Source organism: Falco cherrug, chromosome 8 (assembly GCF_023634085.1).
Source record: "Falco cherrug isolate bFalChe1 chromosome 8, bFalChe1.pri, whole genome shotgun sequence".
In the NCBI taxonomy this organism is placed as follows: domain Eukaryota; kingdom Metazoa; phylum Chordata; class Aves; order Falconiformes; family Falconidae; genus Falco; species Falco cherrug.
Genome location: NC_073704.1, coordinates 10,792,097 through 10,809,470, shown reverse-complemented (window position 1 = coordinate 10,809,470; position 17,374 = coordinate 10,792,097). Strand labels below are relative to the sequence as shown.

General features: G+C 41.4%; 1 protein-coding gene across 3 annotated transcripts in view; it reads right to left on the bottom strand.

The window, feature by feature from the left end:
- The window catches only part of ERBB4 (erb-b2 receptor tyrosine kinase 4), a 638,535-nt gene that overhangs the window by 16,379 nt on the left and 604,782 nt on the right, over nucleotides 1–17,374 (bottom strand). For all 3 annotated transcript variants that reach the window (XM_055719363.1, XM_055719360.1, XM_055719361.1), the window contains exons 24-25: nucleotides 15,864–15,961; nucleotides 13,373–13,543 (exon numbers count right to left, since the gene is read on the bottom strand). In XM_055719363.1, the coding sequence (XP_055575338.1) occupies nucleotides 13,373–13,543; nucleotides 15,864–15,961 (269 nt within the window). The remainder of the gene's footprint in view (nucleotides 1–13,372; nucleotides 13,544–15,863; nucleotides 15,962–17,374) is intronic.

Sequence of the window (17,374 nt, the reverse complement as noted above, 5' to 3'; positions counted from 1 at the left end):
GATTCTAGATGAATAAGGGGAGGGTTGTCTTGAACTCCTTTTAGTTCACAGCTCACAGGGATCTCTTAAAAGTAACTTAGGAAAGCAAGTCTTTTGTCAACATGTTTGACTTCAGCACACAGGGCTATGCGCCTCTGCCAGTAAATGTTTAGATGATTAGCAACTTAAAAAAAATACTGTTCTAGGATGGCCACATTATCTATCCGTGGGCAGGCTTTGCTCCACCCTCATCACAAAAGGCTAAACCCACTGTCCTAGCTTTAAATCTTCTTGGCCAAGACTCTAAGATTTAATCACACACTATGCAACTGTAACAACATAATAACAGGCCCTCTTAGACTAGCCCTGTCCCAAGATGTCAGGAGAGACTGGACTAGCATTAATGCATTTATTTTTGCTGACAAGACCCTTCCCAGTCAGTGACCTGCCCACTAAGATCACAGTAATGGTATTTTCTTCATGCCACCCCTTTAGCTCTGTATTAAACATAGGTATCGTGCAACAACATGCTTAACACAGAACCTTACATCTTGGCTCTTCCCCAAACCACTATTGTCTGTACATTTTTTTTTTCTTTACTGTTTTCCCCATGAGTTAATACCCTGTGGCCACTGTTCCAAAAAAAAGGAGGCAAAGCAAACAGCTGTCATGCCAATTAGTGGGGCTGAAAATGTGATATAAATGTTTAAATGTCTTTACATTGCCTGCTAATTGCAATGTGATGTCATGATTTTGTAGGCTTCTAAGACAACAACCCCCAGCCAGAACACGGTCAGGATATGAATCACACTGTGAGCAGAAAATACATTTGGACCTTATCAAGTAAAACTTAGCTAGCTTGATTTGTATGTGTAATCCACTTTACTCTGTTAATTTTTCATTGTTGCTGTTGCTGGCTTTGCATCTGAAATACAATGTTGAAATACAGAGCTGATGTTCCTTTTCTGGGATCTAGGTTTTCAGATTTCTGATCCTGAAATTCTGACCTGAATGATAAAGATCTCTAGCTTGTTGACATGGACAGAGACTTCAGAGGCTGGTTGCTCAAGGATCTCATTACATAAGACTGCTTAAAATGTCTCAACTTGCATACTGGAAAAAAAAAAGATGAATCATTACTCACCTCCTTTTGATCGTGTCATATGCATTATATCCACTAGCTCTGGCGTGCACACATCCATTGACATCTAAACTCTAAGCATCCTCCAGAAGGAGCCTAGCCTTTTTAACTGCCCATGAACAGCCCTAACCAGAAATGCCTGAGATTCCATTCTTTATACCACGATTGAATTTCAGGCACAAACATGACATCAGTGAGAAAAGGTAAAAAACAAGCAAATGTCCCCTAACGCCTTCTTAGAGGCCCTTTGGTATTAAAATACCAATGACATATCAGCTATTATAACCACTAACGTTTGTGTAAAATAAGCCTTGATAAAAGAGAGGTAAATAACACTTCCGTGAATATTGGCTTGTGTTATTGCTTTCTATTCATTAATTTCATTTTCCAATTCCTTGCTTCTAAAATCTCCCAAAGGTAAGCATCTCCTCCTTTATAGCAGAGACATAATATTTTCTGGCTGCACATTAAACTGTAATGAAATCAAAGCCTTGTTGGGGCCTGCCACTCATATTTATGTAGTTGTGTGAATATGGCTCTGCCTTGTCTCTTTTCATTTGGGTCTAGCATCATGCCTGGAGTGTGGCATCCAGAGCTGTGTTCCTCCCCCTGCCTGCACTACAGTTCATCCCACACCAGCCCTTCGGTGACGACAGCTGCACCCACAGCAGATTTCAGGTGGAAGAAATGCTGAAGGTACTCAGCAATGTGATGCTGCTCTGGGACTATGGGTGGTACAGGACTATTACCAAACAGAAAATAAATAAAATACTATTTTAAAGCATGATCTGCTACCCCCTCTTTTCCTTTCCCTAGAAACTGTTTACCTGATTTGAAAGTAAGTCAGTATCCACGCTTGAATCACCAAACCACAGCCTCCTAACATACCAGGCTGAGCAGGTCTTGCTGCAAGCACCAAGATTTCAGCAGTTCTCTAGGAAGGACAGCTGATTTATGTGAGTGGATCTGAATAATACGTTTGGGATGCTCTGGTGGGGCCGCAGGCAGAGCACACAACACAGAGTTGTCCCACCAGCCCCAAGCAAACTCCAGCTACATTTCAAGGGAGCAGCCTGGTATTTACAACTGATCTGAACTGAAATTCAAATACGAAACACCACCCCAGGAGAGCAGCCACCTCTGCTACAGAGCAGTCCTGCTTCCCTCTGACCACAGAACTAACAGCTTATTATGCCCTGCTTCAGATAGCCCACAGCAAACACATCTGAGATGAAAATCAAAGGAAAGAAAAAATATGTACCACGAGATCACTCCGTAATGTTAAATAGAAATGAAATGCTGTTGTGGTATAGTAATAGCTAGAAGTCTTTGCAGACCTCTGGAGATTTCTGGTCCTAGCCCCTGCTCAGAGCAGGACCGTATATAAGAAGAAAGGATTAGACACCCCCAGGCCATTACAGTTACAGCACATCCATCCCTGAAGCTCGAAGCACCCGAGGCAAGTGCGGCATTCCTCATGCTCTCTCTTCTGCTTAGCATGGGCTCCTGTCCCTGCCTAAGGGAACTCCACTCCCTGCTGGGTACTCTCCTTTAGGACTATGAAGAAAAGTTCCCATTAGCATCACTGCCAAGTGTCACGGCTTGGCGCTAGGCAAAAGTCACTGCTGGCACCTTGTATCATTTCAGCACACAGAAAACCAATCACAGCATCCCAGAGATGTACATCCATTGCAGCTGGTTTGGGATATGTATGTATGTGTCTCTTACATCACCTGTTTCAGGCAACAAACAGCAATATGGCCCACCTGAGTTAATGTAGCAAGACGGGATGTACATTTTTCCAGTGAAAGGAAAGCCTATTATTCAACAACAAAATAAAAGGTAGGAATAATATACACAGGGCGTGGACAGTAGGTACGCAATAAATTACAATGCCCTTAGTTCAATGGTCATAAAGTTCCATTGAGGATCAATGAATCTTTACTGGAAACCATGATGTCCCAGTCCCTTTTTCCAGCACTACCCTTTCTCAGAATAGGTGTAAACATTTTAACTGGAATGTTGATACACAAGTATAGAAAAGAATGTAAGCACCATTCTATGTTAGCTAATGTTTGCTCCAGTCTCTGACAACTGCTCCTTCCACGATCAGGACACAAAACACCCAGTTTAGATCAGTGAGGGGGAAAAAATAACTATAGAAGAAACAAGGAATAAGTCTTTTCTGCATATAAGTATTTTCTGCACATAAGTTTTTTCTGGTTACTGTTTGTCAGAGGTGTGGTAAAATTTGGAGCTGAGCCTGAGCTCTAACTCGGTTCACATAGGCTGCCTGTATCATCTGGATGTGCCATATCACGTCCTGGCAGTATGGTGGGTTGAAGACATCCTAAACTTGTTCAGAATTAGTATGGATGTTTCACTGGTGAGCTGGGTTCAGGTCAGCACTGACTGACTTCATAGCTTCAGATATATCACGTGAACTTTCTCTTGCACAATTTTCTCTCCTAACAGCAGCCTGTTTTCAGATCTATAAACTCTTTTAGAGCAGTCCATATGCAGAGGGATACCCAAATTGTAATACAGCCTTCTAAGAGTGATTTAACTAGGACTGTGAACAGTAAACGCCATATATCACAAACAAAACATGCCTAACCATCTTGGCGTAACGGTATAAGAAATGACATACTTAAATATCGCACAGAATATTTCCTGTGCTGTTACTGGAAACTAGCAGACATACACCATATATTTTCAGTCTAAATACTTCACCAAGTAGAGGAATCAAAGATTACAAAATGACCAATGAAAATGATCTGTGAGGAGATGCACGATGGGGCCACAAAACTCAGTATCCAGACACGGTGACAGGGAAACATGGGTGAAATGTTTTTTCTATACCTGGGCTGGGAAGAAAAGCATTCACCCACTGTATTGGCATCAAAAATACTACCTGGAACACCCCCTGTCCTCCAGATACCAGAAACCTTCAACCTTCCAACCTTCAGAATGGCCAGCAAACAGACTTCAGCTGGCACAATGTAATTTGGTCTAAGCATGACACAAGAATGAAGCTGCAAGAATTCCCTTCCCCTATTATTTTGTATTCACGCACGGTGTCAGACAGACAAGAGAGCAGGAAGAGAGACAGCTTGCATGTGTCTATCTTTCCCTTTCAATCTCTTTTACTCCCATATCCCTCCTGTCACCCATGACTAGCTTTCTGTCACTCCTTTTTTAGTACACTCTCCAAGACGTTTTACAGTAAATAGCACCTTCTAACACTGGGCCAATTCCCCACAGTTTGGAAGAGACAACATACCATTTCATAGCTACTCTAACAATTCTCTGTGGGAGAGAAGGGTCAAGGCACTGCTCCTGCTCATATGCTGTAGCATCTGTCCAAAACACAGGAACAGCAGCAGCTCCTTTTCTGTACAAACCTCAAGCTTCAAATCCCAAAACAGGGAAAGGATGGGAAATGGGACCAAAACCACAACACGGTCATGATTTGTGATTGCGACACGGCAGACAAAAAAAAAAAAAAAAAGAAAGAAAAAAAAAAAGGCACAAAAGAAAGCTGATGAGCAATACTCAGGGCAGCAGCCCCCTCCTATGCCGCACGCTGCATTGCCATCTTCCCCAGTCTGTTTTGTACAGTAATCAAAGGATATTCTGAGCCTCTCAAAATGCCATCAACCCTCATTGAGAATGAAATAGAGCACATCTTCACTGAAGCCTTTACAGCAGTAATCATTATAGCATGCTGGCCTGAACAGGGAGCTCTTACAGACAAAGATGGGTTTTAAAAATAAAATAAAAAAGCCTTCCTAAAATCTGAATAGAAACTTGATGATAATCTCCCAATTTTATTATGCAAGGGGGAAAAGAAACCCATAATTGTGCACTCTTGGTCTCTTATAGCAAAGAATAGGCTTCTTGATGAAACACTGAGTTGATTTAGAGCAGGGCTTTGGTTCTGGTGGCAATAATACACTAAAAGAAATAACTATCCAGCTGATTTGGATAAAATAATCATTTTTTAACATTCTAAATCTAAACTTCATCTGTGCCTCCTCCCACTTCTCCCCACCGCATCTTTTGGAGAGTCTTTTTATAGCTTTGAGAATTTTTTTCCCCTCCCCTACCGCAGCATTTAACAGGAAAGACAGACTCTTTACTGTGGCTAACAAAAGCCACTTTAGGCTGTGCTGGCATTTATCCCCATTGCAGGTATGTTTAGAAAGTACAGTATTCGACACAGGATGCTCCAGAGTCCTCCTGCCACCTTATGGCCAAAGCATTATCACCTGAGTCCCATTGCTGTGGCTTGGGAGACCCAACTGTCACAGGCAGCCAGGTGTTTCAGTGACACCTCCTTGGAGCCCTGCCAGGTGCATTTCCAAATCATGGCCCCTTGTATTTTCAGGTGCTTTTATTATTTCAAGAAAATCATACGATTCCTTAGAAATGCGTATTTTTCACCAACAATTTATGCTTCAAATCTTGTTAGCAAAGGAAAATTTTCTCCCAGCTCTCATAATTATTTCCTGACTCTTAGTCCACTTTTCCATCTACTGAATTACGTAGAGTTGTTTAGCTTGCTGTTTTCCAAGAATGCCTCATCAGTGCAGTGTAGAAATATTTATTACTTACTCTCTTTATATCTATTGACTTTTTTTCTTTCCACAAGAGAAAAGAAAATGGATCAGCTGTGAGCTCTCTTGACTGTTAACACAGCCAGCAGCTATTCATGGATTAAGCAGATGCTGTCTGATTTTAAACCAGTTTATATTAAAGCTCAATGAATTTACATGTCATGCATCAAGGTTTGAAGCAATACACAGCTACAGTCGTTTCCACCCATTCCACTGAGCGTTCACTTGTGGTAGGTCACCCCAGGAAGTACTGCGAGGTGGTGATTTGTTATTAAATATATCTTCAATTTCTAGAAACCAAAATGCCAACCAATGCTTTTAGAAAGTCTGACTCTAAATTGACATGCCTGAAGTCAGGAGACTGAATGTGACAGAAAAACAGCTAAGGCATTAAAAAAATTGTGTTTTAAGGCACTTGGCCTGCAAAACCATGAGGCAATTTGACAAGTTGGTCCTGATCATCTATTCAGGCTGAGAAGGGCTTACTCCTTGAGAAATACCACTGATTTCAGCTGGCCTGGTTGCAAAGCAAGAAACTAATTGCCATAATGCACTTTCAAAGAATTCTCTGTGAAGAGCCAGCCATCATCTAATCTCTTTGAATTCTCCATATGAATTTTCCTTCTTTCTCCTTTGGCAAACTTCACACATTTAAAAAAGATATTTAAATACTCATATTCTAAAGATTCATATTTTGTGAAAAGCTTTCCTTTTTCATGTAAATTATTGAGACTGAAATATTTTTTTCATCTAATGTATTTTACAGTGTATTTTTGCATTTTTGTTCTTACTACTTCATTCACCCCGAGCAATGAAATTAGACTGACTAGCATTAGTCCGGGTTCGCCTTCTGCTTTTCACAGACAAAGATGGCCTTGTGCTATCTACCTTTCCAAAAAACCCACAAAAACCACCTAGAAACAGACGCAGCAGAATTTCCCAGAAGAAGAAAGCTACAGCAGGCAAAATATTTGTGATGGTCAACTAGACACCAACAAAACACTAACAGCCACTGAGAATTGCTTAATGTAAAAAGCACAGCAGAACAGACAGGCACCTTCTACCACCAGGATGTCATTAAAACTTAGAGAAGCAGAAAATGGGAATTTGAGATCTTGAAAGCGAACTTGGTGGGACTTCCAGATTTACCCTAAAGGTTTGATGGCAGCAACTGCAGTATCTGGTACAGTGTTGCCAAGACTCTACTAGGAAAATACACAAAACGCAGCGTTTAATGAAAGTCATGTAGAAGGGATTCATACAAACTTTCCCAACTAATCAAGCAGTTTTTCAAGAAGCAAGAGAGCTAACATAGAGTTGGTGTCAGTGTAATCTTCCGAAATGCTATGAAGAGCTTTGATATGATGTCTAGTCAATTTACAAGTTCATCTGTTCTGGCATTGGAGATTTCATCGCAACACTTGCACCAGGAAGTGAAAGAGTCTAGTAGAAAGGCAAAAAAGTAACCACTACGATTTTCAGAAAGTTTTTGATCACCTTTTAAGGAAAAGGAACTAAAGAAACAGGACGGAAATAAATAAAAAAGTCTACAACCTGACAGACTGCAGGAATAAGCATCAAATTTAAGGAAAGATTTGGTCATATTATTTTTGGGAAGACACTACAGAAGAAAAGGGTAGCAAACACCACAAACCAACCAAATAAAAAAGAGGCATCACTGTCCTTTAACAACACACAAATAGGACTATCCTACTCAACCCCATAGGCAGAGGAGATTCCTGATAACTGGAAGCTCCTTAGTTTAGCACAGAAAAGGGTGCATGGTGGACAGTAATAGGATCCAAACCCTGCTAAAGAGACTTTTTAACATTGTGATGTATTTTCCAACCCACTTGCTATAACGAAGACAATCTTTCTAAAAGACAAACTCTACCTCAAACAGGATTTCTGCACTTGATGCAGAAATTAAGAGACAAGAGACTCTGGCCTATGTTATGCCAGAAGGTTAGACAAAAATGCTTGCAATGGCCCCATCTAGCCTTCACGCAAATTATCTATTGACTTTAGGATGAAGTTGTTTTACTGCCATCAGCCCACCATGGCCAGGACACACCTGGAGAAACAATTTAGCTTGAGAGCTTGGCCAGGAACGGTTAACTGCATGTTCTTACAGAAAAAGAAATGGGGATCAGGAAGACACCAACTGCTACTAAAGCCCTGGACACGAGGAGATTCATGGACAAATCATGACTCCCTCCAGCCACCTTCTTTGCTAAGAGGAAAGGATGCTATAACCAACTGTTAGCCCTCCCCACCTGCAATGACAGTAATTCTCACACTAGCTCAGCTGTGCTGACACACTGGGAAGTGCCCCTCCAGACTCTGACTGCTCTCCTAAATCCTCCCTCCCAGCTGTAACTGAAGACAGGGGTGCTTACAGCCCCCCACCTTCCAAGTTTGCTGTATTTCAGTATGTAAAGGAGGCCATATTAGACCTCAGATCTGATCTTCCACCAGAGCATTGCAAGTGCCTAAGAAATTCAGCCCCACTACTTAAACAAATCTAATAAAGTCACTTAATTCTGGTAGTGATCCCACTGAGTGAATAGTCCCTACTGTCCATGACAGGCTTTGGAAGGAAAGATGCCATGCTGACATGAAACACATCTGAAAATCACTAACAACCACCTCCTTTGTAATCTTGTGATTTGGAAATGGCTACCTTTCAAATTTAGAAACCAGAACAAATTAATCATAAAGATAGCTTCTTGCCTGCCTTCTCTCTGAAATAATCTTTTTATACACAGACATATACAGATGTTAGACTATGAAAGACTACCAGACCTAATGCCGCAACAGGACTGCTGCAATGGCATACCAGACACTACTCAGGGAACTGAAACTTGGCTTTTGGCATACGAGTCTGCTTTAGACAAGCAGAACAGTCTCCCTGGATGTGTGAATTGGACACCTCTGGGAAAAAAAAAAAAAAAAAAAAAAGCGCTTGATATTTAATTGCAGAGTCAGCAGGTGCTTCCATGATATATAGCACATGGAATAAAATTACAGGGACAGTATCAGCCAGTAATAAACAGTATGGACTGTTTTCAGCAGGAATTAGCCAAGGATTTAGAGCAGAAAGCATCATGGTGTACACAGAGTGCTTTCTGTATTAGTATTATCTCTGTGCACACAGGACAGTACTTGTTACAAATACCTGAATGAATCATCTAATGGCTGTGAATGTAGGACACTTGAGCACTAGGCTGGGGTCCTGTGCTCATGGAAACACTGCCTAGGATTCGGCTTATCTCTCAGAAGCACAGAGCTTCTAAAACTCCTTATTTCCAGAATATCTCCAGACGATGGAAAATAAAAGCTGGAAAAGCCGAAGAGCTGAAATTGCAACTGAAGAATTTCAGATGCAATGAACGAATTCGGTTTAGCTTAGGATGCTAATTTGTATTTAAAAGTTGCATCAGTCTCAGGCTGGACTTCATAACAGAGGGCACCGTTATGAGCTAGAGCATGTGCAGGCTTCTGCTCAGGGCAGTACAGGTCCCAGAGACATGGTAGTGTGAAGTCAGTATGGGTGTGATGGAAATGCTGAAGCCGTGCCTGAGCCTCCCAACTTCATAGATTTCAGTAATCCCTGGAGGAAGATGGATGTGACACTTCCCAGAGAGCTGGAAACTCCCCAGAAGGCTTCCCTCTTTCCTTGCCTGCAGGTCTCTGCTGTTATTTCATATCAAAATATGTTTTCCTCTTCACATGGGAGGGAGAAGGCAGGCAGTGTTTCATGCAAACCCCATTCAGTGGTGCCTCTCCCAGGCAACAAGCTGCAAGGATTTAGGACTGAGATCATCCTAGAGAAACTTCAGAGATTTCCTTAGAAAGTAAATGTTCTTACTCTTAATTCTCTGACTTCAAAGCATGTCAGGAGGCTCATGATCTACCTGCTTTCTTCCTGCAAACTTTTGTCCCCGTAAAGCTGTACCGCTGGAACATTCACCTAAAGCTGTCAGTACAACGCACCCAGAGAAGGAACACGATACCCTGCCATCACATAACCCACTCTTTCTTCACTAAAACTATAATCAGAACAACTAAGATGGGAAGTACAGTATCCTTCTGATCTCTGAAAACGACATGAAGATCATGTAGCTCTTGTCTGTGTGTTTTCCTTCACCAAACTGCCTGGCAATCTCCCCATAAAACTCAATTTGCCAGACACAGTGAACGCAAACTACCAAAGATGTATCAATTAATTTGGCATCTATAGCTGCAGCAGCACCATAATGAGTTTGTGTAATATTAATATTCACTGCACCAAACAAGCATAAATCACACACTATCCAAAGGAAACAGAAAGACAGAATCAGACAACTGCAGATAGAGAGCTCTGACAGCATTTCAATTCTGTGTGATTCTTGCAGCTGGCATCCATCTGTACTGAACTACGCACAGCAGATGCACTATTACCTTAAAGGAGCTACTGGGTATTTTGTTTCAAATCAACATGAATCTTCTTTACTGGAATAATAGGTAATGTACCAAGAACCTGAGTGCTTCAGCAAAACAACAAACAAGTACACAGCTTTCTGTACAGAGAGGAAACAAACGTACTACAACCAGAAAAAACCTCTGCAAAGGAAAGCAAGAGTGCTAAGATACTATGGGTCTCTTCACTTGGCCCCTGGCCCCTCCAGCAACATGGTGCTGTGGCCTTCCTGCAATCCAGACATACTCGCCTCTACGGCAGTACCAGCAGTACATTTAGTGGATGCAGAATTGTTAGCAAAGCTGAGACTGAAGCTGATCAGATGCTGGACAAGTCAAAACTCTACTGGTAACCCTGTAAGGGACAGGAGTCAGTCTCCAGTGATACCAGAAAGTGCTATTATAAATCAGCTGGTTGTTCAATGGCCAAACCTTTGCCCACCTCTTCTTTTGGCCTTAAAAATGACCCCTCTGTAAAGAGGCCCCTACTATAAAGGAAAACACTACGAAGATGGAAGGGGTGCAAAAATACAGAGCTAGTCGCAAGCTTTCTGTCCCCCAGCTGCCCTCTCTGAGGTTACCTGGGTCAGACAACTTGGCTCAGAATGTGAAAACTTTTGGCAAAGGGTAAGTCCAAATTTAAGTGTTAGACTGTCGTGTGATGCCAGAGAAAAATTCCCAGCAGTAGGAGTTACTGAAAGAAGGATACAGTCTTGCTATTGTCATTAAATTGAATTGCAAAGCAAAGCTCCCACTGACTTCAGTGGTACAAGATTACAGTCTCAAACCAAGATGGGAAATTGTGAGCTGCAGAGAGGAGACGTCACATCAAGAAATGTGATGGAGTCTCTTTGTGTGGCAAAAATAAAGGCACTGGGTCTCTTTCTTCAGCTCTGCTGACTTCAAGGCGATCACATGTGTGTAAGCAGCTGCAACAGTGTGGTGTAAAGTTGGGCAAAGGCTGTGAGAAAGTTACTTGAATTTAATAATAATAATAATGATAACAATAATAACAATAATAAAAACAACAAACCGATGCTGGTGTTTGCTTTTCATAAGCATGTTGGCTGCCCAAAGAGCACATTTTAAATGATCCTTTCAGAGCATTTACTCTAGGATTTTTGGTGGAATTAATTCCCTCAGCTGTAGTGGACTCCTCTGCTCAGCTGGCACTAAAGACAGAGGGCAAAAGGAACTGTTGGTAAGGGAAATATATTTTCCTGCTCATCCTTTCTCCTTTAAATATACCCCAGTGTTTCCAGAAAATACGGAATTGAGATGAATATAACAAAACTTATGGGTCTGACTCTGTTTTCTCAACCCTATGTTGGTGTAAATGGTGGTACTTCACTGTGTAAAACTAAGCTACAGCGATTTACATCAGTGTGACAGTGAGTACCTTTCAAAGGTAACTATTGTTTAGTTCTTTTCTCAGAAGTTGGCAGCAAAGGAAACTGAACCGCTCCAGAGACAGCTAGAGGTTAAACTGACTTATTTCAGACCAACATCAACACTAAAAATTAACTCTTGTTGCCATAAAGAGAACATTTCTTGCATATTGCTAAATCACGCCTCATCTCCCCTTCACTGCCTTTCAAAGACACAGCAGAAAAAGTACATGAATGCAGCTTAGCCAGTGGGACGACAACCCAGCCTCTTCCAAAGTCCTCTCTAGTCTCATATTCAAAAACAGTAGGAATTTCGCTATGAATTGAGTAGATATTATTATATATTATAAAATAATATCTATTATTCTATATTTATTATTATATATTATTATATAAGATCATATTTTGTCTTCCTTATTCCAGAAAAGCACCAATTCACTCAGAAGCAGCAAAAGAACTTCAAGCAGTGTATGGTCAGGGCATGAATACTGACCTGGTTTATACACTCTTAGCTCCTTCGCCTGCCTCTTCCCTGCCTCACATGGTGTAATCAGTTCAGACCAGGGTATGAAACTGGAACTACTCTGGCTAAAAATATTTATCCAAAAGGTTTCTAAACCATGAGGAATAAACACCAATATTTCAATGGGACTTCACTTGGTGTTTAAAATGTGACTTTCCACTAAAATTAGCATTGAGAGAAAACAAACAAGCTAGTGCCTAATTACTAAATACATCTGACGTTGTGCGAATGTCCTCACATCGGTAATGTATTCACCACCTCTTAGTTTTCTGAGAAGAGGTGGCACCTAAACTGTTAAAAGGATGGAGCCAAGCGCAGGAATAGGCAGAGGTCAGAGCTGTGGGCAGGTTGCTCAGGAGTGAAAACACATTCTGGAAAGCTGAAGTCAGGTCCCCACCTGCAACAAGGCTCCTGTGGCACTGAGGCTGAAGGCATTTAGGACAGGATTCAGTTCACCAGAGCTCACACAGCAGGTCTGAGACTGCTCTGGAGCTGTCAGTAGTTAGTGGATAAAGACACTTCCAGAAAGTAACGTATTGTACTGCAAATGTCCAAGGCAGGCAGCAATGATCACCCACTGGACACACCCACTCTTCTCCAATGACAGGATGAAGTCTGGATGAAAAGCTTAGATTATATCCCTATCCTCCTGACGGTTAGAGTTATGTGAGCTGAATTCCACCTGAATACTGTGCCTCAGCTCCCCCTGTAAAATAACATTTCCTCCCCTGGCAGGGATATTACAAAGATCAACAGGCATATATCTGTGACATACTCAGTAAAAACACATGCTTGTGAAGGAGGACCATGAAAGCATCACATATAAACAGGAAAAGCGGCTGGGTCTGAAATCTGGCTCCAGACACAAAAGCAGCATTATCTATATATTCCAGCTGCTCTCACTTACATGAGTGCCAACCTGTCAAGGCAACAGGATTGCAGGGATGGGCGAATCAGAGCAATGCGCTTCCTGGCCAGGATGGTACGCAACTGAGAAACAACACTGCTTGACTTCACAAGCCTCAGCTGTGCTTTCAGGACAGGCAGTCGAGCCTTTGTTCACTCGAGGCTGAGCTATTAATTTAGAATTCACTGAGGCACAATGAACAGGGAACCCAGTGACAACATTTTTATAGTCACTCTCCTTACAATGAGAGCTTGTAATTCCCAAGGCAACTCTGGCCTGTGTTTGATTAGTGTACTTAGATCTAGACCTGTGCTTTTGTAATAACCAGCATTTTCTGTTACAGCTTGCTCTTACCCTGTTGGAATCAATTCTTGTCCTGGAGGTGTAGATGGGAGGAGGGATGTTGAAGGCTTGAGGAACAAGATACTCTTCAGCATCCATCATATCTTCCAGGTCTTCCTCATCAAGAAGGTTTTGGAAGAACTTGCTGTCATTTGGGCTTGGGAGCTTCATACGATCATCTCCCTAAACAGATTGTATTTGGAGAGGAAAACAGTCAAAATATGGATTAATTTACCAAACATGGAACTTCAGCCTTCCTCATACCCTGGCAGCCAGGCTCCAGGGACCACACATGCTGCTTTGTTTGTTCTAAAGCATCACATTCACATCATTTGTTTCATTTTTTTTACTGGGAATACGATGACAGAAAGGGAATAACTGCATAAATCAAGCAAAGTCATTTTTTGGCATTCTTGTGATTGAGCTTTTATTCTTTCTTCTTTCTTTTTCCCACACAAGCTCTGTCTCTGACCCAAGTTCTGTCAAGGCCTGATGTATTTTGTGAAATATCTCAGCTATTTAGTCTGACATGGGGGTGTGGAGGGGCAGGAATAGCATGGAATCTGCTGTGTCTGGGTGTTTGCGTTATTTTCATTTTTATTTTTAGGGACTTAGAGGCTAAACTTCCCTCTCACCCCCATGGAAAGTTCTGCAGAATTTAACAGAGCTGAAAGCAATAAAATCAAACCAGGGGACAAAAGCAGCAACAATGATACATATTTTTATTGAAATAGCACCTACAGGCAAATCTACAGGCTGTAGAGACAAATGGCACTTTGCTTGGTGTCTTTTGAAACACCACAAAAGGCAGCCCATGCCCCAAACACCTTACAGCCCCATAGAAATGATGCTAAACTGAACTGCATGGCTCAAGAACGGCTTCTCACTGATGGCTGTGCTATGGGGTACATGCAGACTGGTTTAAAAGCTCAACAGCAAGCTTGTCATTCCTGACTGCATTTGGGGGGAATGAGGAGTCACAACAGCAAAGATACCAGTGCAAATTACCCTTCTTTCTCCTCAAGAAGCACATGGCCTCTACTGTCTCCAAGGATCACTGGAGAAGCCTCAAAGGATGAAATACACACCAGACTATACAACAGTGGAGGGAAGGGCAGGGGAGAGAAAGGGAAGGAAGCGGTATTTGGAATAGGAAAACATGCCTTGTCTAACAAAGTAATTTAATCAAACTGATTTTTGCAGAATCATTTGTATCAGGCTGAACTTAGAATTTAACAGTGGGGAATACTGCAAGAGAAATTCCACGTTCAGCACCACAAATCCTCTGGACTAGTATTTTACTCTTGAAATATATTTTACTTCTCCTCGAGCTGAAGGAGGGTAGCATACATTCACACTGTGTAGTAATACACCATGAGTAGGCTAGCATGTCTATGTAGTGAAATGAAACACCATACGGTGAGACTAGTGCTAGACCCAGAAGCAATCAGGAGATGTAAAGTGGCAGTGACTGTACTTCTGGAGGTTCTTGAGCTATGAACTCTTATGTCAGTGCGAAGTTAAGAACCAGCTGGATCTATCTCTGCCCATAATCCATGATGTGGAGCAGATAGATATAGCATGAGAGTATTGTTACCTGGATCAAACTATTTTAATGCTTTCATCTCTGGTTTGATTTTTCATTTTCATTTGAACTGGTCACAGGAAAAATGCAGGACCATTTAAGGACCTTACCAAATAGATTCGTTTTCTGTGGCTTGAGTCTGAGTTGTCATAAACATATACACAACTCTAGGCTTCTGCAGAGTGTAGGAGTGAAAGGACAAAAATTTCCATATTTGCCTGTGCTCAGGACATACACAGCTCTAGCTGGTCAACAGATATGGCTATACTGGTACTGCTCTGCTGCCATAGTGCAGTTTCATGTGATTAATGTCATGCCAGTGTGGTCTATCACAGGGACTGTGAGACACTACAGAGCCTACACAGCCTAAGGAGGACACAGAGGGAAGCTGCTCTCTAGGATGAGATGCCCCAATGCAACACAACTCCCTGTCTTCTCAGAAATCTTTATCTTTAGGCTATGAAAAGAAACTTTCTTATGATATCAGCAGTGCAGGGAAGAGTCTCTTCAGGATAATCTGCCAAGATCCAACCCAAGCAACTGCAGAACCAAGCAAGTCCTTGGTCTAAAGTAAGTCCACTCTCCACTGATGGATAAATCTTGTCCCCAGATTCAGGAGAAATTGCAAAGCACTGAGCAGCTTGCAAAGCCAGATCTTTTGTATACGTGCTCATAAAAGCTTAGGAAACGAATTTCAGGGGGTCTTTTTCTTTTTTTTTTTTTCTTTCTTTTATTTTTTTTCTTAGATATTGCCACTGGCCATTCTACTTCATTCTTGTACAATACTGTGGTCACTGCTTACTTAAGTTCAAGGGCACCTTGAACACAAGAGATACAAAGGCAACCCCCTTAACAGTCGGGTTTGGCAGACAGTATTCTTTTTTTTTTCCTTCCCTCCGATGCTGCAGAGTTGCTTACCTGAATTACTAGGTATCTCTGAGGGTCTCGAGCCATTCTAGAGAATTCAGCAGCCAGCTCCTTGAATTTTGGCCGACTGTCTGCATCAATCATCCAGCCTGGAGACAGATGAAAGATGACAAAGAAAACAGTTAATTGTCAAGGGAAGAAATTATTCCGTTTTTAAAAATGTTTAAAAAGTTTGACGTCCTTGATGTCCTCGAAAAGAGCAGCACAGAAGAATGGAAAACTAGAACCCTATGGTGCACCTAAAATGGAAAACATTTGGTCTTGGCCAGAGAAGGCTAGATTGTTCCACATTGTATGGATTTTTTCTTAATTTGCTCTGAACTCCTGCTCCCCATTCCCCAAAACAGAGACAGCAACAATGTCTTGCAATTCTCTGTGTCTATCATGCCTGTTTACATTGTCAGTGCTGACCGTCTTCTATTATAGATGTGTCCAACCTCAAATATAATGAATCTGATCTCATCTGAGTCTAGTGGGTTTGTTACAAAGTTACTACTAAATACAATTTTTCTTTAACTGACCTACTGTTCCACAGTGACTTAGATTAAAAAGAGCTGTTCAACAGATCTACAGGATGACTGACCTCACATCTGCCTTTCCAGTAATTCTGCATTCATGTGTCTGCATCATTAACACAGACCTCACACAAGCCATTAGACGCTACTTTAATTGAGTAAGGGTGATTCTTTTGTCCTTCACTCTCCAGGAAACATTCATTAGAAACAACAATTCTCAATCCTTGCTAACGCTTTCTGCAAAACAAGGAAGTAGTATAGGCAGTCCCCACCAGCGACTAGTTTATCTCAGTGTCAGCTTTTTCTAATAGAAAAACCTATCAGCAGCTTCTCAAGAACATGTTCTCATTTGCTAAGAACGCTAAACAAAGCAGTCCTTATCTCCTTCATGCGGTTTAACTGAAGAAGTGACCAATGCAGGAAAAGCAAAGCTACTATAGCTTACAAAGAATTTCACACAAACATTACAGCACTAAGTCTGTACATCTAGCTGTAATCATCTCTTCCAGAATACCCAGTCTACTAGGACTTCCTTTTGTTCACTAAGATTCGCCTCGTAGTCCTTAGAAACCCTATCAGATGGAACATTTTTGCACTCGACCAACATGAACCTCTTGCACTATTCAGCCAATTTCCATACCTGCATGCACACTGCAGCTGTTTTCAGAAGATATGTTATTTACCTATTAAAGTTTTATTTTCTTTTTTTCCCCGTGGTTTTGTGTATGAAGCAAAGGGATAGAACTATATAAGATGAATGAAATCTCTGCATGTTAATCTCACTTAAATTAAGTCAGAAACACCAGAGAGATGTTCCTAATTCTTTTTAAATTAGAAGCATAGCCTTGGAGGATACTGTCACTAGTGTGGGTATCTTGGTGATAAAAGGGTAGCAAGAAACATGTGCAGACTGTTTTCCTTTTTTGCTAAAATAAAAAATATTCACAAATTATTGTACTGGACTAAGAATGATAAAAACTGATCCTC